Below are 21,620 nucleotides of genomic sequence, written 5' to 3' on the forward strand. Positions count from 1 at the left end.
TGTGAGTGTGTGTGTGTGTGTGTGTCCAGTGTGTGTGTGTGTCCAGAGTATGTGTGTGTGTCCAGTGTGTGTGAGTGTGTGTGTAAGTGTGTATGTGTGTGTGTCCAGTGTCTGTGTGTGTGTAAGTGTGTATGTGTGTGTGTCCAGTGTGTGTAAGTGTGTGTGTCCAGTGTGTGTGTGTGTGTCCAGTGTGTGTGTGTGTGTGTGTGTGTGTGTGTGTGTGTGTGTCCTGTGTGTGTGTGTGTCAGGTGTGTGTGTGTCAGGTGTGTGTGTGTCCAGTGTGTGTGTGTCCAGTGTGTATGTGTGTGGGTCCAGTGTGAGTGTGTGTGTGTGTGTGTCCAGCGTATGTGTGTGTGTCCAGTGTGTGTGTGTGTTTGTGTGTGTCCAGTGTGTGTGTGTGTGTGTGTGTGTGTGTCCAGTGTGTGTGTGTGTGTGTGTGTGTGTGTCCAGTGTGTGTGAGTGTGTGTGTGTGTGTTTGTGTGTGTGTGTCCTGTGTGTGTGTGTGTCAGGTGTGTGTGTGTCCAGTGTGTGTTTGTCCAGTGTGTTTGTGTGTGGGTCCAGTGTGAGTGTGTGTGTGTGTGTCCAGCGTATGTGTGTGTGTCCAGTGTGTGTGTCCAGCGTGTGTGTGTGTTTGTGTGTGTCCAGTGTGTGTGTGTCCAGTGTGTATGTGTGTGGGTCCAGTGTGAGTGTTTGTGTGTGTGTGTCCAGCGTATGTGTGTGTGTCCAGTGTGTGTGTGTGTTTGTGTGTGTCCAGTGTGTGTGTGTGTGTGTGTGTGTGTGTGTGTGTGTCCAGTGTGTGTGAGTGTGTGTGTGTGTGTTTGTGTGTGTGTGTCCTGTGTGTGTGTGTGTCAGGTGTGTGTGTGTCCAGTGTGTGTTTGTCCAGTGTGTATGTGTGTGGGTCCAGTGTGAGTGTGTGTGTGTGTGTGTGTCCAGCGTATGTGTGTGTGTCCAGTGTGTGTGTGTGTTTGTGTGTGTCCAGTGTGTGTGTGTGTGTGTGTGTGTGTGTGTGTGTGTCCAGTGTGTGTGAGTGTGTGTGTGTGTGTTTGTGTGTGTGTGTCCTGTGTGTGTGTGTGTCAGGTGTGTGTGTGTCCAGTGTGTGTTTGTCCAGTGTGTATGTGTGTGGGTCCAGTGTGAGTGTGTGTGTGTGTGTCCAGCGTATGTGTGTGTGTCCAGTGTGTGTGTCCAGCGTGTGTGTGTGTTTGTGTGTGTCCAGTGTGTGTGTGTCCAGTGTGTATGTGTGTGGGTCCAGTGTGAGTGTTTGTGTGTGTGTGTCCAGCGTATGTGTGTGTGTCCAGTGTGTGTGTGTTTGTGTGTGTCCAGTGTGTGTGTGTGTGTGTGTGTGTGTCCAGTGTGTGTGTGTGTGTGTGTGTGTGTGTGTGTGTGTGTGTGTGTGTGTGTGTCCAGTGTGTGTGTGTCCTGTGTGTGTGTGTGTCCAGTGTGTGTGAGTGTGTGTGTCCAGTGTGTGTGTGTGTCCTGTGTGTGTGTGTGTGTCAGGTGTGTGTGTGTGTGTCCAGTGTGTGTGTGTCCTGTGTGTGTTTCCTGTGTGTGTGTGTGTTTCCTGTGTGTGTGTGTGTGTCCAGTGTGTGTGAGTGTGTGTGTCCAGTGTGTGTGTGTGTGTGTGTGTGTCCAGTGTGTGTGTGTGTGTCCTGTGGGTGTGTTTGTGTGTGTGTGTGTGTTTGTCCAGTGTGTGTGTGTGTGTGTGTCCAGTGTGTGTGTCCAGTGTGTGTGTGTCCTCTGTGTGTGTGTGTGTGTGTCCAGTGTGTGTGTGTCCAGTGTGTGTGTGTTCAGTGTGTGTGTGTGTGTCCAGTGTGTGTGTGTGTCCAGAGTGTGTGTGTGTCCAGTGTCCAGTGTGTGGGTGTGTTTGTCCAGTGTGTGTCCAGTGTGTGTGTGATCAATGTATGTGTGTGTGTGTATGTGACCAGTGTGTGTTTGCCGGTGTGTGTGTGTTCAGTGTGTTTGTTCAGTGTGTGTGTGTGTGTCCAGTGTGTGTATGTGTCCAGTGTGTGTGTGTGTGTGTCCAGTGTGTGATCAATGTATGTGTGTCCTGTGTGTGTGTGTGTGTGTGTGTGTGTGTCCAGTGTGTGTTTGTCCGGTGTGTGTGTGTTCAGTGTGTTTGTTCAGTCTGCGTGTGTGTGTGTGTGTGTACAGTGTGTGTGTATCAAGTGTGTTTGTGTGTCCAGTGTGTGTCAGTGTGTGTGTCCAGTGTGTGTGCGTGTTCAGTATGTGTGTGTGTGTGTCCAGTGTGTGTGTGTGTGTCCAGTGTGTGTGTGTGTGTCCTGTGGGTGTGTGCGTGTTTGTGTGTTTGTCCAGTGTGTGTGTGTGTGTGTGTCCAGTGTGTGTGTCCAGTGTGTGTGTGTGTCCTCTGTGTGTGTGTGTGTGTGTCCAGTTTGTGTGTGTCCAGTGTGTGTGTTCAGTGTGTGTGTGTGTGTCCAGTGTGTGTGTGTGTCCAGAGTGTGTGTGTGTCCAGTGTCCAGTGTGTGGGTGTGTTTGTCCAGTGTGTGTCCAGTGTGTGTGTGATCAATGTATGTGTGTCCTGTGTGTGTGTGTGTGTGTGTGTGTGTCCAGTGTGTGTTTGTCCGGTGTGTGTGTGTTCAGTGTGTTTGTTCAGTGTGTGTGTGTGTGTCCAGTGTGTGTATGTCTCCAGTGTGTGTGTGTGTGTCCAGTGTGTGTGTGTGTGTGTGTGTGTGTGTGTCTAGTGTGTGTGTGTGTGTGTGTACAGTGTCCAGTGTGTGGGTGTGTTTGTCCAGTGTGTGTGATCAATGTATGTGTGTCCTTTGTGTGTGTGTGTGTGTGTGTGCCCAGTGTGTGTTTGTCCGGTGTGAGTGTGTTCAGTGTGTTTGTTCAGTGTGTGTGTGTGTGTGTGTGTGTACAGTGTGTGTGTATCAAGTGTGTTTGTGTGTCCAGTGTGTGTCAGTGTGTGTGTCCAGTGTGTGTGTGTGTTCAGTATGTGTGTGTGTGTGTCCAGTGTGTGTGTGTGTGTGTGTCCAGTGTGTGTGTTTGTCCAGTGTGTGTGTGTGTCCAGTGTGTGTGTCCAGTGTGTCAGTGTGTGTGTGTGTTCCCAGTGTGTGTGTGTGTGTCCAGTGTTACCATGGTTATTATTTACAGGGACACTGAGGAGTCAACATAAACCCTAAACCCTGGATAGAGGGACTCAGTGAATGTGGAGTGGAATGTGTTCAGGTGGGTCAGTGTGTCAGAGGAGACTCTGTAGAAGGACAGAGTGCCAGCTGGCCAGTCCAGATACACTCCTACTCTGTGGGAGCTGGAGGAGGGGACGTCTATGGTAGTGGACTTATTATTGTGCCTGGCAGAGTAACTGTTGCCAGAGCAGGTCAGACACCAGGACTTGTCATTCCATCCAAGCCAACAGTCATTACCCCCTCCTCTCCTGCTGATTCCTTTATATGTCACTCCTATAACAGCCCCACTCCCACTCCACTCTACCTCCCAGTAACAGCGCCCAGTCAGACCCTCTCTACACAGCACCTGTTCACAGCCCTCAAATCTCTCTGGGTGATCAGGATACAGCTGCTCCCATCCCATATGTGTCACCTTTCTGTTCTCCTCAGACAGAGAGAGGAGTATGTTTACTGTGTTTGGGTCCAGTATGAGATCACAGACATCTGATGGATGAAACCAGACACAATATTAGAAATCATCATCATTCACATTAGAATGTTAACTCACTTTTCACTAATTCATGTAATGTAGATGTTTCTAGGTATCAAAAGTAGAAGTTAAGGTAACTTGAGATTTTTTCAATGATCATATGTTATACTGTATGGTAATATAAAACATACTTATTCTCATTAATTACACACACACACGCATCCTGAACATACACAAACATTTCTAAAGTCACACGAACACGCCACACACAGACACACACATTGTCAAAGCAACTCTTTGTAAACTTTGGTGTCCCTGATTTTTGCTTCTGTAGAACTACAGCTGATATTTAATATGACCAAGTAAGTAATGATGGTGGTCTTTGACTTTGACTTCACTTGAATTAAGACGTATTCTTAGTCATATTCTTCACAGCAGTCAACACTCACATTTTCTAAGTCCAGGTTTCATTGTGTTCTCTACACCATGTTCCACACTGTAGCGGTAAGCAGAAGAACAGACAGTCATTGAGGGATACACCTGAACTCACACACACACACACACACACACACACACACACACACACACACACACACACACACACACACACACACACACACACACACACACACACACACACACACACACTGTCAGCATATAACTTTGTACAAGCGGTGGTAAGAATGTTTGTATGTGTGTGTGTGTGTGTGTCCAGTGTGTGTGTGTGTGTCCAGTGTGTGTGTGTGTGTGTGTGTCTGTGTGTGTGTGTGTGTGTGTCCAGTGTGCGTGTGTCCAGTGTGTGTGTGTGTGTGTGTCCAGTGTGTGTGTGTGTGTGTCCAGTTGCGTGTGTCCATTGTGTATGTGTGTGTGTGTCTAGTGTGTGTGTGTGTCCTGTGTGTGTGTGTGTCCAGTGTGTGTGTGTGTCCAGTTTGTGTGTGTGTGTTCAGTGTGAGTGTGTGTGTGTCAAGTGTGAGTGTGTGTGTGTGTCCAATCTGTGTGTGTGTCCAGTGTGTGTGTCCACTGTGTGTGTGGGTGTGTGTCCAGTGTGTGAGTGTTTGTCCAGTGTGTGTGTGTGTGTGTGTGTGTGTCCAGTGTGTGTCCAGTGTTTGTCCAGTGTGTGTGTGTGTCCAGTGTGTGTGTCCAGTGTGTGTGTGTCCAGTGTGTGTCCAGTGTTTGTCCAGTGTGTGTGTGTGTCCAGTGTGTGTGTCCAGTGTGTATGTTTCCACTGTGTGTGTGGGTGTGTGTCCAGTGTGTGAGTGTTTGTCCAGTTTGTGTGTGTGTCCAGTGTGTGTCCAGTGTGTGTGTGTGTGTGTGTCTGTGTCCAGTGTGAGTGAGTGAGTGTGTGTGTATGTGTGTGTGTGTGTTCAGTGTGTGTGTGTGTGTGTCCAGGGTGTCCAGTGTGTGTGTGTTTGTGTGTGTGTGTGTGTGTGTGTGTCCAGTGTGTGTGTGTGTGACACACACTGGACACACATACACACACACAGGACACACACACACACACTCACACACTGGATACAAACACACTGGACACACACACACTGGACTCACACTGATCACACACACACACACACACACACACACACTGGACCCACACACACAGGACACACGCACACACTGGACAAACACACACACACTGGACACACACACACACACACACACACACACACACACTGGACCCACACACACAGGACACACACACACACACTGGACCCACAAACACACTTGACACACACACACACACACACAGTCTTTATATAACTTTGTCCAAGTGGTGGTCAGAATGTTTGTCTTAACTAGCCTGATAACTCATGTCTGATGTGAACATTGACATAAACCCTCTACATACTTGAGTTTCTCCAGTCTGCAGTGTGGATCCTCCAGTCCAGCAGAGAGCAGTCTGACTCCTGAGTCTCCTGGGTGATTGTAGCTCAGGTCCAGCTCTCTCAGGTGTGAGGGGTTTGACTTCAGAGCTGAGACCAGAGAAGCACAGCCTTCTTCTGTGACTAGACAGCCTGACAGCCTGCAAAGAGTCAAATCATATTAAAACCACACTGCTATTCTTTGGTGGTGAAAATAGTGGCAGTATATTTCTTTCAACATATTCAAATACATCAGTGTCCTGAAACCTGCCATATCTATTCATAAATGAATGAATGTATCATTACTAGAAATTATCATAATATTGCGTGTAGATAGAAAAATGTATAGTACAAATATTTGAGTAGACTGACCAGAGCAGTTTAAAAAGCAGTATCAGTCAAAAGACCGACAGTGAGGTATCAGATTTAGATTGTATTGAGTATACAGTCCACACCATATCTAGTTTGACAGTGAAGCTAACATTTTAAATGTGGCTCTATACTCCAGCATTTTGGATTTGAGATCAAATGTTTCATATGAGGTGACAGTATATAATGTCACCTTTTATTTGAGGGTATTTTAATACATATATGTTTCACCATTTAGAAAAATAAAAGCACTTTATGTATCTAGTCCCCCTATTTGAAGAAGTCATAAGTATTCTGACCAATTAACTTATAGTGTATTAAAGTAGTCAAAGGTTTAGTATTTGGTCCCAAACTCGTTGGTTGCATTTGCAGTTTGTTTTGGTTGTGTTTTGGGTTATGTTTGTCCGATAGTAACTGAATGGTGGATGATGACTGGAGTAATTTTCTGTCTAAGTGAGTAGATAACATGTTTCTAAACACTACTAAAGTAATCCTGTTGATGCCATGATTAAGAAAAATAATGAATGAATCATGAATAATAATGAGTGAGAAAGTTACAGAGGCTACAACAAAACATGCTAACCTCTCACCATTAACATCAAATAAACTGTGACATTCTGTACTGTCACCTAATATGAAACATTCTATCTCAAATCCAAAATGCTGGAGCATAGCACCAAATGTAAAACTGTAAGCTTCACTGTCCAAACACATATGGTGTGGACTATGTGTGCCTGGTAAACACATGTGGATCTGGTGAACAGTTATCACTTGTTGACCAACTACAGGAATACTGACCTCAGAGTCTCCAGTTTACAGTGGGGATTCGCCAGTCCATCAGAGAGCAGCTTCACTCCTGAATCCTTCAGGTCATTGTTACTCAGATCCAGCTCTCTCAGGTGTGAGGGGTTTGACTTCAGAGCTGAGACCAGAGAAGCACAGCCTTCCTCTGTGACTAGACAGCCTGACAGCCTGCAAAGAGTCAAATCATATTAAAATCACACTGTTATTCTTTGGTGGTGAAAATATATATTTTCAACATTTTCAGATAAATCAGAGTCCTGAAACCTGCCATATCTATTCATATATTTATATATACATTACCAGTCAAAAGTTTAAACACACCAACTCATTCAAGGGGTTTTCTTTATTTTTACATTGTAGAATAATAGTGAAGACATCAAAACTATGAAATAACACATATGGAATCATGTAGTAACCAGAAAAGTGTTAAACAAATCAAAATATATTTTATATTTGAGATTCTTCAAACAGCCACCCTTTGCCTTGATGACAGCTTTGCACACTCTTGTCATTCTCTCAACCAGCTTCATGAGGTAGTCACCTGGAATGCCTTTCAATTAACAGGTGGGTCTTCTTAAAAGTTAATTATTTATTTTTTTTTCCTTCTTAATGCGTTTGAACCAATCAGTTGTGTTGTGACAAGGTAGGGGGGTATACAGAAGATAGCCCTATTTGGTAAAAGACCAAGTCCATATTATGGCAAGAACAGCTCAAATAAGCAAAGAGAAACGACAGTCCATCTTTACTTTAAGACATGATGGTCAGTCAATACGGAACATTTCAAGAACTTTGAAAGAATCTTCAAGTGCAGTCGCAAAAAATATCAAGCGCTATGATGAAACTGGCTCTCATGAGGACCGCCACAGGAATGGAAGACCCAGAGTTACCTCTGCTGCAGAGGATATGTTCATTAGAGTTACCAGCCTCAGAAATTGCAGCCCAAATAAATGCTTCACAGAGTTCAAGTCACAGACACATCTCAACATCAACTGTTCAGAGGAGACTGTGTGAATCAGGCCATCATGGTCGAATTGCTGCAAAGAAATGACTACTAAAGGACCCCAATAAGAAGAAGAGACTTTCTTGGGCCAAGAAACACAAGCAATGGACATTAGACCTGTGGACATTTGTCCTTTGGTCTGGAGTCCAAATGGGAGATTTTTGGTTCCAACCGCCGTGTCTTTGTGAGAAGCGGTGTGGGTGAACGGATGATCTCGGCATGTGTAGTTCCCACCGTAAAGCATGGTGGAGGAGGTGTTATGGTGTGTGGGTGCTTTGCTGGTGACACCGTCTGTGATTTATTTAGAATTCAAGGCACACTTATCCAGCATGGCTACCACAGCATTCTGCAGTGATACGCCATCCCATATGGATTGGGCTTAGTGGGACTATCATTTGTTTTTCAACAGGACAATGACCCAACACACTTCCAGGCTGTGTAAGGGCTACTTGACCAAGAAGGAGAGTGATTGAGTGCTGCATCAGATTACCTGGCATCCACAATCACCCGACCTCAACCCAATTGAGATGGTTTGGGATGAGTCGGACGGCAGAGGGAAGGACAGGCAGCCAACAAGTGCTCAGCATATGTGGGAACTCCTTCAAGACTGTTGGAAAAACATTCCAGGTGAAGCTGGTTGAGAGAAGACTGTTGGAAAAGCATTCCAGGTGAAGCTGGTTGAGAGAATGCCAAGAGTGTGCAAAGCTGTCATCAAGGCACAGGGTGGCTATTTGAAGAATTTCAAATAACAAATATATTTTATTTGTTTAACACTTTTTTGGTTACTACATGATTCCATATGTGTTATTTCATAGTGTTGATGTCTTCACTATTATTCTACAATGGAAAAAATTGTAAAAATAAAGAAAAGCCCTGAGTAGGTGTGTCCAAACTTTTGACTGGTACTGTACATAAATGAATGAATGTATCATTATTAACAATAGATAACATGTTTCTAAATTAATCATTGTGTGTGCGTGTGTGTGTGTCCAGTGTGTGTGTCCAGTGGGGGGGTGTCCAGTGTGTGTGTGTGTGTCCAGTATGTGTGTGTGTGTGTGTGTGTGTGTGTGTGTGTGTGTCCAGTGTGTGTGAGTCCATTGTGTTTTTGTGTGTGTGTGTGTGTGTGTGTCCAGTGTGTGTGTCCAGTGGGGGTGTGTCCAGTGTGTGTGTGTGTGTGTGTGTGTGTGTGTGTGTGTCCAGTGTGTTTGTGTGTGTGTGTGTGTCCAATGTGTGTGTGTGTGTGTGTGTGTGTGTCCAGAGTGTGTCCAGTGTGTGTGGTCATTGAGTGATACAGGAATACTGACCTCAGAGTCTCCAGTCTGCAGTGTGGATCCTCCAGTCCATCAGAGAGCAGTCTGACTCCTGAGTCTCCTAGGTGATTGAAGCTCAGGTCCAGCTCTCTCAGGTGTGAGGGGTTTGACTTCAGAGCTGAGACCAGAGAAGCACAGCCTTCCTCAGTGACTCCACAGCCTGACAGCCTGAAAAGAGATTATCATGATTTCACAAACACACTGTTAATTTAACACCAGTAGTGTAGAAGGACAATGGCAGATGCATTTGGTTTATTCTCTTAAACTACATATAGATTCATCTTCCGTCTCCTAGAATTGTATGCTCATATTGTTATACTAATGTGAACATCAATGTATTGATTCAATATGTTTCTCAATAATACATATATTTCTCTAAACTGAATATTTCTTCCTGATGATTAGTACTTAAATGTCATTTGATGTACTCACAGAGCAGCTCTGGAGGCTTTGACCACTGGCAGCAGCCTCAGAAGACCTTCCTCTGATCTGGAGTATTTCTTCAGGTCAAACACATCCAGCTCCTTTTCTGAAGTCAGCAACACAAAGACCAGAGCTGACCACTGTGCAGGTGACAGTTCTTCTTCTGAGAGACTTCCTGATCTCAGGTAGCTTTGGATCTCCTTCACTAGAGAATGGTCATTCAGTTCATTCAGACAGTGGAACAGATTGATGCACCTCTCTGGAGAGGGATTCTCCCTGATCTTCTCCTTGATGTACTTGACTGTTTCTTCATGGCTCTGTGAGCTGCTTCTTGTCTTTGTCAGTAGACCTCGTAAGTGCTTCTGATTGGACTCCAGTGAGAGGCCCAGAAGGAAGCGGAGGAAAAGGTCCAGGTTTCCTGTCTCACTTTGTAAGGCTTTATCCACAGCACTCTTGTAGACAGTAACTTCAGTAACTTGCGGTTCGGCCATTAGATTCTCATTGTTGTTGATGAATGAGAGGAACACATATACAGCAGCCAGAAACTCCTGAATGCTCAGATGCACGAAGCAGTACACCTTGTCCTGGTACAGCACACATTCCTCTTTAAAGAGCTGTGTGCACAATCCTGAGTACACTGAGGCTTCATTGACATCAATGCCAGCCTCTTTCAGGTCTTCTTCATAGAAAATCAGATTGCCCTCAACAAGCTGTTGAAAAGCCAGTTTTCCCAGTGACAGAATGCTCTCTTTATTCCAGTGTGGAACTGTCTCTTCTTTCCCAAGATACTTTTCATTCTTCTGTTTGGTATGAAACACCACAAGGAGTATGAACATCTCAGTCAGAGTCTTGGGCATCTCTTCTCTCTTATGTTTCAGCATGTGTTCAAGGACGATTGCAGAAATCCAACAGAAGACTGGAATGTGGCACATGATGTGGAGGCTCCTTGATGTCTTTATGTGTGAGATGATTCTGTTGGCCAGGTCCTGATCACTGAATCTCTTCCTGAAGTACTCCTCCTTCTCTGGGTCATTGAACCCTCGTACCTCTGTCACCTGGTCAACACACACTGAAGGGATCTTATTGGCTGCTGCAGGTCGTGTAGTTATCCAGAGGAGAGCAGAGGGAAGCAGATTTCCCTTGATGAGATTTGTCAGCAGAACATCCACTGAGGTTGACTCTGTGACGTCACAACAGATCTTGTTCTTCTGGAAGTCTAGGGGCAGTCGGCACTCATCCAGACCATCAAAGATGAACAGAACGTTGTACTTGTCATAGTTGGAGATTCTTGATTCTTTGGTTTCCATTGAGAAGTGATTGAGAAGTTCAATCAAAGTGTGTTTTTCCTTTTTCATCAAATTCAGCTCCCGGAAAGGGAATGAAAATACAAATTGGACATCCTGATTTGCTTTTCCTTCAGCCCAGTCCAGAATGAACTTCTGCACAGAGACTGTTTTTCCAATGCCAGCGACTCCCTTTGTCAGCACAGTTCTGATAAGTTTGTCTTGTCCAGTTAAGGGTTTGAAGATGTCGTTACATTTGATTGCAGTCTCTGGTCTTGCTTGTTTCCTGGTTGTTGTCTCAATCTGTCTCAGCTCATGTTCATTATTGACCTCTCCTGTTCCACCCTCTGTGATGTAGAGCTCTGTGTAGATCTTATTGAGAAGTGTTGGGTTTCCTTGTTTAGCAATCCCCTCAAATACACATTGAAACTTCTTCTTTAGATTAGATTTGAGTTCACGTTGGCAAATCACAGCAAGCTCATCTGAATGAAGAAATAACACAGAGGATATTCATATTACATCTGTTTTAATGCCTACAGTATTGTAAGACTGTGTTATAAAGTTTAAATTATAATAATTTATTCTCTTAACTGTCTGTATAAATCTGTAAATGTTTTCATTATATTATTATTGGTATTCTCTCTCTCTCTCTCTCTCCCTCTCTCTCTCTCTCTCTCTCTCTCTCTCTCTCTCTCTCTCTCTCTCTCTCTCTCTCTCTCTCTCTCTCTCTCTCTCTCTCTCTCTCTCTCTCTCTCTCTATCTCTCTCTCTCTCTCTCATTTAATCACCACAACACATCCCTGCTGCTACTTGATGAGGCCACTAGGTGTTGTGTTAAGGCTGCTACAATATCATTGAGTTACACAGCTACTTTAGCTGTACTTTAGCTACAGCTTTTAAATGTTCTAAAACAGCATTCAACATGAGGCAGACAGCTCTTACTTTTCTCCAGTGTGTCAGCAAGCTCCTTCTGGTTCATTTTCCTCAGGACGTGCAGTGTGATCTTCAGAGCCCCCTCTCTGGCACTGCTCTCCTGCTTCTCATCTTCAGCATCCACCACTTCCTTATCCTGCTTCTGACTCTCAAAGCCTTCTGGGAGTTCTGGACTAAGAATCCTCTTGAACATCTTCAGCTCGTTCTTTACAAATGTCATAATATTCTCTTCAAGCAACTGAAATAAATCAAGTAAATAAGTTTAGCAAGAGACTAAATGCTTTCTCATTAACACATTAATGAATGATTGACAGATCAACTTTACTTGAGGTAAACAAAAACAAATGTGCATAACAGGACCACATACACTGAATATGGAGGCCAGGTCTGTTTGATGACTCTTGGAAGACTGACCACTGAGCATCTCTGACTCTGATCTCTCCTGTTGGTTTCTGTGGACAAAACATGAGATTACATCTCCTCATCCAGGGAGTACACACACACTCACACACACACACACACACAAACACACACACACACACACACACACACACACACACACTCACAGGGAGGGAATGTTGTGTTAGTTTAATATTGTTTCAGTACTATGAAAATGGAAAAAAGTTTAGCCTATGGATTATGAAAACAACAAAAATAAATGGTAAAATGGGAGAGGAGAAATTACTAGAGACAGTGTTGTTTAACCCACTGACCATGACCCATGAGTTCTTCTTACCTTTGTTCAGTAGAAAAGTCTCCCTCTCTGAAGGATATAGGTTTACCCATAGACCAGTTACTCTTCATGGACACACAGCTGGGTACAGGGGAGGCTGGTCTCTCCTGCTTGATTGGACTTCAACACAACAGAGACAAACATTACATCTCTCATCTACTCTGAGCTCAGATGGGGAAACATAAGAAGAGTTTCATTCCAAAACGCTATATATCCATTTTCAGAAATGTTCGTAAATTAGCTTTTATTGCTTAAAGAAATTATGAAAGAGATTGGTGTGTTTTTTCACTATCTAATCATGGCATGGGGTTGTTCAATGACAGACATCTATTTGTTTAAAATCTATCACTTGATGGTTTCATTTCAGAGAGACAAATAATCATGTTTTTTTGCAAAATGCTATATATCTGCCTCACTCTCAGAGAAATAAGTAGTACTGCTAGGTTTTACACAGTAATAATATAAACCTGCCTCACTCTCAGAGAAATAAGTAGTACTGCTAGGTTTTACACAGTAATAATATATCTGCCTCACTCTCAGAGAAATAAGTAGTACTGCTAGGTTTTACACAGTAATAATATATATCTGCCTCACTCTCAGAGAAATAAGTAGTACTGCTAGGTTTTACACAGTAATAATATATCTGCCTCACTCTCAGAGAAATAAGTAGTACTGCTAGGTTTTACACAGTAAATATATATCTGCCTCACTCTCAGAGAAATAAGTAGTACTGCTAGGTTTTACACAGTAATAATATATATCTGTCTCACTCTCAGAGCAATAAGTAGTACTGCTAGGTTTTACACAGTTATAATATATATCTGTCTCACTCTCAGAGCAATAAGTAGTACTGCTAGGTTTTACACAGTAATAATATATCTGCCTCACTCTCAGAGAAATAAGTGCCTCACTCTCAGAGAAATAAGTAGTACTGCTAGGTTTTACACAGTCAAATGTAGCAAAATTTGAAATTGTGTTTTTTACATTGGATAAAAGTAGAGACTCAGCTAGAAAAAGGTATATCATACACTACAGTTGAGGAACAATGGGAAAGTAATTCTGCTTTGAAAGATGATGAACTTGTAACCTCTCTTTGAGAAAATGGTCTTTGAAAGTTTTGGTACACCTACTGAAGAGCTCTTCTTCTTCCCCCATTTTTGTTTTGTTTCATTATTTATTTTTCTGTGTAGGTGTGCATACATATAATAATAATTATTATTTTCTCTTTCTCTCGCATTTTAGTATTATGTATGTGTATATTTTAAATTAGTGTAGATTATTATTCTGGGGTATAAATGTTTGTGTATGTAGATGTGTGTGTATGGATGTATATATGTGTGTGTGTGTGTGTGTATATGTATCTGTATATATTAAAAAATATTTATTTTATATGTATATTTTTTTGTATATGTATACATGTGTATGTAGGTGTGTATGTATGTATGTATGTATGTGTGTGTATGTATGTGTGTATGCGTGTATATATATACGCATGTGTATATGTATATGCGCATGTGTGAATGTGTGTGTGTATGTGTATATACAGTGTGGAGAACAAGAATTTGATACACTGCCGATTGAATAGGTTTTCCTAATTACAAAGCATTGCAAAAATCCAGAAAATCACATTGTATGATTTTTAAGTAATTCATTTGCATTTTAGATTCCGTCTCTCACAGTTGAAGTGTACCTATGATAAAAATTACAGACCTCTACATGCTTTGTAAGTAGGAAAACCTGCAAAATCGGCAGTGTATCAAATACTTGTTCTCCCCACTGTATGTGTGTGTGTGCACATTACATTTACATTTTAGTCATTTAGCAGACGCTCTTATCCAGAGCGACTTACAGTTAGTGCATACATAATTTTTTATTTTTTTTTCATACTGGCCCCCCGTGGGAATCGAACCCACAACCCTGGCATTGCAAACGCCATGCTCTACCAACTGAGCTACATCCCTGCCGGCCATTCCCTCCCATACCCTGGACGACGCTGAGCCAATTGTGCGCCGCCCCATGGGTCTCCCGGTCACGGCCAGCTACGACAGGATTCGAACCAGGATCTCTAGTGGCACAGCTAGCACTGTGATGCAATGCCTTAGACCACTGCCCCACTCGGGAGACTTATATATCTGTCACATGTGTATGTATGTGTGTATATATACGCACGTGTATGTGTGTATGTATATGCGCATGTGTGTATGTGTGTGTATGTATGTAGGTATGCACATGTATATATGTGTATGTGTGCACATATGTATATATAAATCTATATTAAAAAAAAATATATATATATATTATTATTATTTATTTTTTTACTTATTTTTTTATTTTTATTGGGGGGTACGTTCAATTTATCAAAATCCTTGTTCCCATCTCCTAACCCACAATATGTAACTGTCCTGCTGTCTATGTCAATATGTAACTGTCCTGCTGTCTATGTCAATATGTAACTGTCCTGCTGTCTATGTCAATATGTAACTGTACTGCTGTCTATGTCGGTTACTGATGGTTTATGTTTAGACCAGTATTGCTTAGCAATAGAATATTGTGATGATACATCTTGCTTATCTCAGGGATGAAGTTTAAGTGCGCAATATGTTTAAGTTGCAACTTATTCTGTTTAGGTTTATTAGATGCTAATTGAACACTTTAACCGCGGGAGACTCCTCTCCTCCTCTCATACTTCTCCTACCTAGAAGTAGAAGTTCTAGGATAGTGAGAGGTGAACATATAGTTGGGATTTTATTTTTGTTTTACCTCTTGTTCGAGGTCGCTTTTTTGGCATCGGCCAGACAATGTGTTTATTATTTTTATTGTCATATTTTTTTCTGTCCTATTTGTGTATGCCTGTTAACTATCTGCGTCTGATCTACAAATCCATTAGCTAGACCACCCGATTAGACAACAATCACCCCATTATACCCATTTGGTTTACAAATCAGTGAATCTGCGCAGCATTCGCTCAATTTGATGCCTACGAACGAAGATTTCGATGCATATCAAATTACCCAGCAGCCATTTAGAAACAACAAGTCGTCCAAAAAGTGGTTATTTCTTAATTAAAAAATGTCTTCTGGCTGTTTAAATCGGCCACATCTTGAAAAAGAGGACAGGGACATGCGTTTTGTTTAGATTGTACACTTTAAAAAAATATATATATATGGTTAACCATGACCAGAACATTTTTAATGTTTGATGGCTATCCGCCAGCCATTGCCTCTTAAACTGTCTCACCTCACTATAGGTGGCCATAACATGTACTCAGGTGAACAGTGAGCGCGCGCTCACCAAGTAGCCGTAACCTTGTTAAAAATAAGTTACCTGAGGTAAACCTACAGGGTTAACGCTCACCAAGTAGCCATAACCTTGTTAATAATAAGTTACCTGAGGTAAACCTACAGGGTTAACGCAGGCAGGTCTCATTGATAACAATAGTGAAGCTGGCGTTGTGACGCAGAACAATGGGCTGGGAATAGAATGTTCTGAAGGCGAGTTGGTGTCACGGAGCTCAATAGAACTAATAGGAGCTGGTAGGGTGAAAAATGCCCTAACATAAGGTCTGTTTTTTGGCAATTACTTCATAACCAGGGACAGAAGGTAATATTATGAAACTGGGCTACATGGCGGATGCAATGAAATAATTTTATCAGAAATAAACGTTGTAAAAAATGTAACTTGATGCGCCCCGAAAATAATATTCAAAAGTTCAGTCCTTGGACACAGAGGGATTAAACACTAAAGTTACCGTCCATCTAGTGAAGAGAGGAGAACCGGACAGAGGGAGCGTAGGCCAGCATCCATCAACGAGAGAGGGAGAAGCCCTCCACGGTATTTAACAGGTGGAAGAAACAACCAGGGAGCTCCATCGGTCCACAAGAAATGCAGGCAGCCGGTGATGATGTAGTGGTAGCTAGGATAACTAGGATGCTGCTGGTAGAGTAGCTAGCTTAGCTAGCTGTACCGACTAGCTTGGCTAACTAGCAGGTCGTTCGTCTGTCCCTCGAGGATGATGACGAATCCGGTGAACCACAAGATGAAACAATGATAGCGAGTGAAAAGGATCTGTCTACACTCATACTGTCACTGACCATTACGCATAAAAAGCAAATTGAACAATAAACTTCGGTGTCTCAACACTGTAACGAACTCCGTCGTTATTCCCCAAGATCACCTCAGACCACTCTGCGCGTAACTGGACAATATGCTTGGTGCCAAACCGTACGTGGACGCGGACAGTTCCAGAACGCGGACATGAGCAGAGCCACACAATAAACTAAACCCAGTCTTTAAAGTTGGGTACATTAGTAATATTCTTTTTTTATTATGTCAAACAAAAATTATTCGTTTTTTAAAACAATATTTTGAGATCTGGGCACCTATCCAAAAAGCGTCTCAGAGTAGAAAATTGGTCCTCTCTCTCCCCAGACAGACTCATTTAATACTGGGTCGTTACAATATTTTGAGATCTGGGCCCATATCCAAAAAGCGTCTCAGAGTAGAAAATGTGTCGTATAAGTGCTGAGAATAAAGACATTTTAGTCCTACTCTTTTGGGTATAAATTAAAGCTATGCATGAAGCCTCTTTATTCATAAGTGTCCCACCTAGTTGGCAGATATTTAGGACACCTCATGAGCTGTCCTAACCAGTTAAGAGGTACCAGCAGGTGTCTTGATAATAGAAACATGCAGCGAGTCTGTGGTTCCTGTGCCACATGTAATTGCTTTGGAGCAGAGCCCCACCTGTTTAGCTTTTTGTTGTTGTCTGTTTTGCATGTTATTTTGACATTAATAGGTGTCACACATCAGTTTGCAAACAATGTCAAAAAATTAATTATTGAGTTAATAAAGCCGCATACAAACATGGTCTCTTTTTTGCTTTCTTGAGTAAGGCAGCTCCAAAATGCAGGTGTTTCAGCCTAGCTCAGTGCTTTCTGTGGTGGTGGGGCAGCCAGCGGAAAATACGGAGCGTAGGGGTTGGTAATGTTCTCTAGTTGCACCGTGATTGGCTCAGTGTTCTGTCACTCATGGAGACTCCACGTCACCGTAGAATCTACAGGGAGAGCTCGAACATTCAAGCCTCTTGGGTGCTGCCATAGAGTTACATTAGAAGTGCCCATCCAAAAGGCTCAAGGTCATTGGCCACAGATAAAATGACGTCAAATCACGTTATATCTACCGTAGATTTGATTGGACTGATCGTGTCAACGTCATACTTTCAAAATCTTAGCTAGCAAGCTAGACAAGCAGTCATCATGAATCAAGTCGACAATCTACTGGCAAATCCTTTTCAATCCTTGTCATATGAAGAGAAATTATAGATAGAACGTATCAGTGCTAATCAGCCATTGGACATAAACATTAAACAACAAGTTGGAAATAGCTAATTCAACAATGAGTGGTTTGGAAGGAATCAGTGGCTATCTGCAAGCTTTGCAAAGCAATCACTAGCCTGCTATTCAGTGGAGTGGGTGTGTGGTCCAAGTCTGGGTTTTAGATTCTCTTTTCCAAGCTTAAAAGGATAAACATTCACATGCAACACCATGGTCCAGAAAAGGTTGAATACATTGGGCATGCTGTTAATCCAGCATGACTTCTGCGTTCAAAAAAACTGGAAACTGGGAAATCTCAGACTTTAGTGAGTTCGAGACAACTGGGAACTTGGGAAAAAAACGAGCTCTGACTGATAAAATAAGTTTTGAACAAATCATTAAATTCAAAATTCCATGTCGGGAACTCAGGCCTCTTTCTAGAGCTCCGACCTGAAGATCACTGACATCCATGTTTCGACTTTGTTTTTTTCTGAGTTCCCAGTTGTCATGAAAGCACCATAAATCCAGAGAATGCCAGACTTTGATGCCAAAGTTTGATGACAAAATATGCCCACAAGAACCGCCGCGCCCCACCCTACACAAAACACAGCCCTAATTTTAAGTGTTTCTACAATTCCCTCTGGGAACAATGTATGGTGGAAAAACTATTGGAACCATTTCCCTGTTTGACCACTAGGTTTTATGGGTATTATGACACCTCCACTGAGGGGCAAAGGAAATGGGAGAATCTAAAGAATGCAACAATATTCGTTTCATCTTGCTGTGATATTGTCAGCCGGATTTAGAGCCCTCAAAAAGAAAAAAAGACTAAATAATTTCATAGAATTTAACTAAGACCCCTTTCTCTTGGTCACAGATGGACAAAATCACTTTGTGTTTACAGCTTAAGTTGTAACGAGTCTGTACACATTTGTGTCACTCCCTGGCTCTGGGACTCTGTTATGTTGAGCCAGGGTGTGTTATTTCTATGTGTTTTGTATTCTAGGTTGTTATTCTAGCTCATTTTGTTTCTATGTTGGCCAGTGTGGTTCTCAATCAGAGGCAACGTGAATCAGCTGTTGCTTGTTGTCTCTGATTGGGAACCATACTTAGGCAGCCTGTTTCCACAGTGTTTGTGGGATCTTGTTCCGTTGTTGGTTAGTGTTATTTGCCAAGGACGTCACGTATCGTTTTGTTTCGTGTGATTAATAATAAAAGAAGTATGTTCGCAAATCACGCTGCGCATTGGTCCAATGTATTCGACGATCGTGACAATTTGAATGGTGACTGCGCTGCTCAGTGGACTTTTAGGAGAAAATGTCATACACTAAAATCTAGGAATTGAAAATCTTACAACAGTAATATTTTACACACACATGAGGTACCCATAAGCCTTCATTTCTGATGGAAAAACACAAATGTGAAGAAATTGAGGATATAGCGTTTTGGACATAAACTCTTCATTAATTCTTAAACAAAATTGTAATCTCACCTCTTAGATTTGGTGTCATGTTCCCCAGAGAGACTCATTTTAGAGGCAGGGCCCCCCTCCTCTCTCTCTCCAGAGAGACTCATTTTGGACCACTGACCCCTAAACAGAGATGCAGCATGTTGGTTGTGGTGAAAACATTGACAACTCATTCTAAAATGTCAATTGTTCTCTTTTATTCATGATCTCTTACAAATAAAACATTTACTAACATTCTAGTGTATTGCTTTGTTCAACAGGTCTGCTATTATTATGCTATTACTGAATTAAGTTCATAATATCAATGTTAAGAAAAGTATGTTCAGTGGTTTCATCTCAAATTACACAGGAAGCAGGAGCTCATTGTAATTTTGAAAACAACAATTTTCCCGATATTCTGAAAGACGAATTATGCCGAACTATGATACATAAAAAAATATACAAATTGTAAAATAACCACAATATACGAATATATGAACAACATGTTTTTGAATTTGACTTGCCTACGCCCAGTTAGCGCCATTTTGTATGATTGAACTGTCACGTAGCTGTCCCGGTGAAATGGACTGTTAGATTTGAGTGTTTTACTTCCATTCACTATACTAAAATTACTCAGTGGTGTAAAGTACTTAAGTAAAAATACTTTAAAGTACTACTTAAGTCGTTTTTTGGGGTATCTGTACTTTACTATTCATATTTTTGACTACTTTTACTTTTACTTCACTACATTCCTAAAGAAAATAATATACTTTTTACTCCATACAGTTTCCCTGACACCCAAAAGTACTCGTTACATTTTGAATGCTTAGCAGGACAAGAAAATGGTATAATTCACACATTTACCAAGAGAACATCCCTGGTCATCCCTACTGCGTCTGATCTGGGGGACTCACTAAACACATGCTTTGTTTTTAAATGATGAGTTGGAGCTTGCCCCTGGCTATACGTAAATAAAATAAAAACTAGAAAATGTGGCCATCTGCTTTGCTTTTTAGACTTTTACTCAAGTAGTATGGTGATTTTCACTTTTACTTGAGTCATTTTCTATTAAGGTATCTTTACTTTTACTCAAGTATGAAAATTGGGTACTTTTTCCACCACTGAAATTACACCATACATTTAATTTCTCTACACACTTTACAATCATTCCTGTGAAGAGTCTTACCTTGTAGCCTGAATTCAAAACAAGAACATGTCAAGTCATTGAGATATTTTCCGTTCTGCTGAGAGAGCACCTTCCTGATGACTAGTGGCTCTGTATCTATGTTCTAGGTACAGTTGATCTTTGGATGCAATAATATCTGGTCAAAGTCTAGTGACTCAACCCCATAGTATATCATTAACAGAACAGTAGTTTAACCTTTGGCCAGTAATGGCCATGGCATACTATAATATGTAGAATCATTATGAGGTCAAAATTGGCACTCCCTTTCAATACCTCCCTTGCGATGATAACGGCACTGAGACTTTTTCTAAAATGTTTTCTGAGTTGGAGTGATCTTAGACCATTCCTCCATACAGAATCCTTCCAAATGACCAACTACAGGAAGGTAAAGGTACAACTAAACACACAATAAAGAAACAAATCTCCCTAACTGACGGGAGGCTTGAATCTTAGTCATTTACCCACCGGCCTCTTACTACAATCCCAATGTATACATTCTACCATCATCATACATAAATAATCCCTGGTAGGATCCTTACTACTATCCCAATGTATACATTCTACTAACATCATACATAAATAATCCCTGGTAGGATCCTTACTACTATCCCAATGTATACATTCTACCAACATCATACATCAATAATCCCTGGTAGGATCCTTACTACTATCCCAATGTATACATTCTACCAACATCATACATAAATAATCCCTGGTAGGATCCTTACTACTATCCCAATGTATACATTCTACCAACATCATACATAAATAATCCCTGGTAGGATCCTTACTACTATCCCAATGTATACATTCTACTAACATCATACATGAATAATCCCTGGTAGGATCCTTACTACTATCCCAATGTATACATTCTACCAACATCATACATAAATAATCCCTGGTAGGATCCTTACTACTATCCCAATGTATACAATCTACCAACATCATACATAAATAATCCCTGGTAGGATCCTTACTACTATCCCAATGTATACATTCTACCAACATCATACATCAATAATCCCTGGTAGGATCCTTACTACTATCCCAATGTATACATTCTACCAACATCATACATAAATAATCCCTGGTAGGATCCTTACTACTATCCCAATGTATACATTCTACCAACATCATACATAAATAATCCCTGGTAGGATCCTTACTACTATCCCAATGTATACATTCTACCAACATCATACATAAATAATCCCTGGTAGGATCCTTACTACTATCCCAATGTATACATTCTACCAACATCATACATAAATAATCCCTGGTAGGATCCTTACTACTATCCCAATGTATACATTCTACCAACATCATACATCAATAATCCCTGGTAGGATC

The 21,620-nt window shown here is 41.7% G+C and overlaps 1 protein-coding gene across 1 annotated transcript; it reads right to left on the bottom strand.

Annotated features, from left to right (window-relative positions):
- Positions 1-1,888: 1,888 nt before the first annotated feature.
- Positions 1,889-20,487, bottom strand: LOC311114818 (NLR family CARD domain-containing protein 3-like). The gene is made up of 11 exons (XM_084190053.1): positions 20,268-20,487; positions 19,127-19,225; positions 12,326-12,442; positions 11,957-12,041; positions 11,599-11,827; positions 9,395-11,139; positions 8,946-9,091; positions 6,636-6,809; positions 5,456-5,629; positions 4,059-4,105; positions 1,889-3,623 (listed from the first exon to the last, which is right to left on the bottom strand). The coding sequence occupies exons 2-11, from the start codon at positions 19,207-19,209 to the stop codon at positions 3,100-3,102; spliced, it is 3,324 nt and encodes a 1,107-aa protein (XP_084046179.1). The 5' UTR covers positions 19,210-19,225; positions 20,268-20,487; the 3' UTR covers positions 1,889-3,099.
- Positions 20,488-21,620: the final 1,133 nt, after the last annotated feature.

This window comes from Coregonus lavaretus (assembly GCF_964263955.1).
Source record: "Coregonus lavaretus genome assembly, contig: HAP1_SCAFFOLD_233, whole genome shotgun sequence".
Classification (NCBI taxonomy): domain Eukaryota; kingdom Metazoa; phylum Chordata; class Actinopteri; order Salmoniformes; family Salmonidae; genus Coregonus; species Coregonus lavaretus.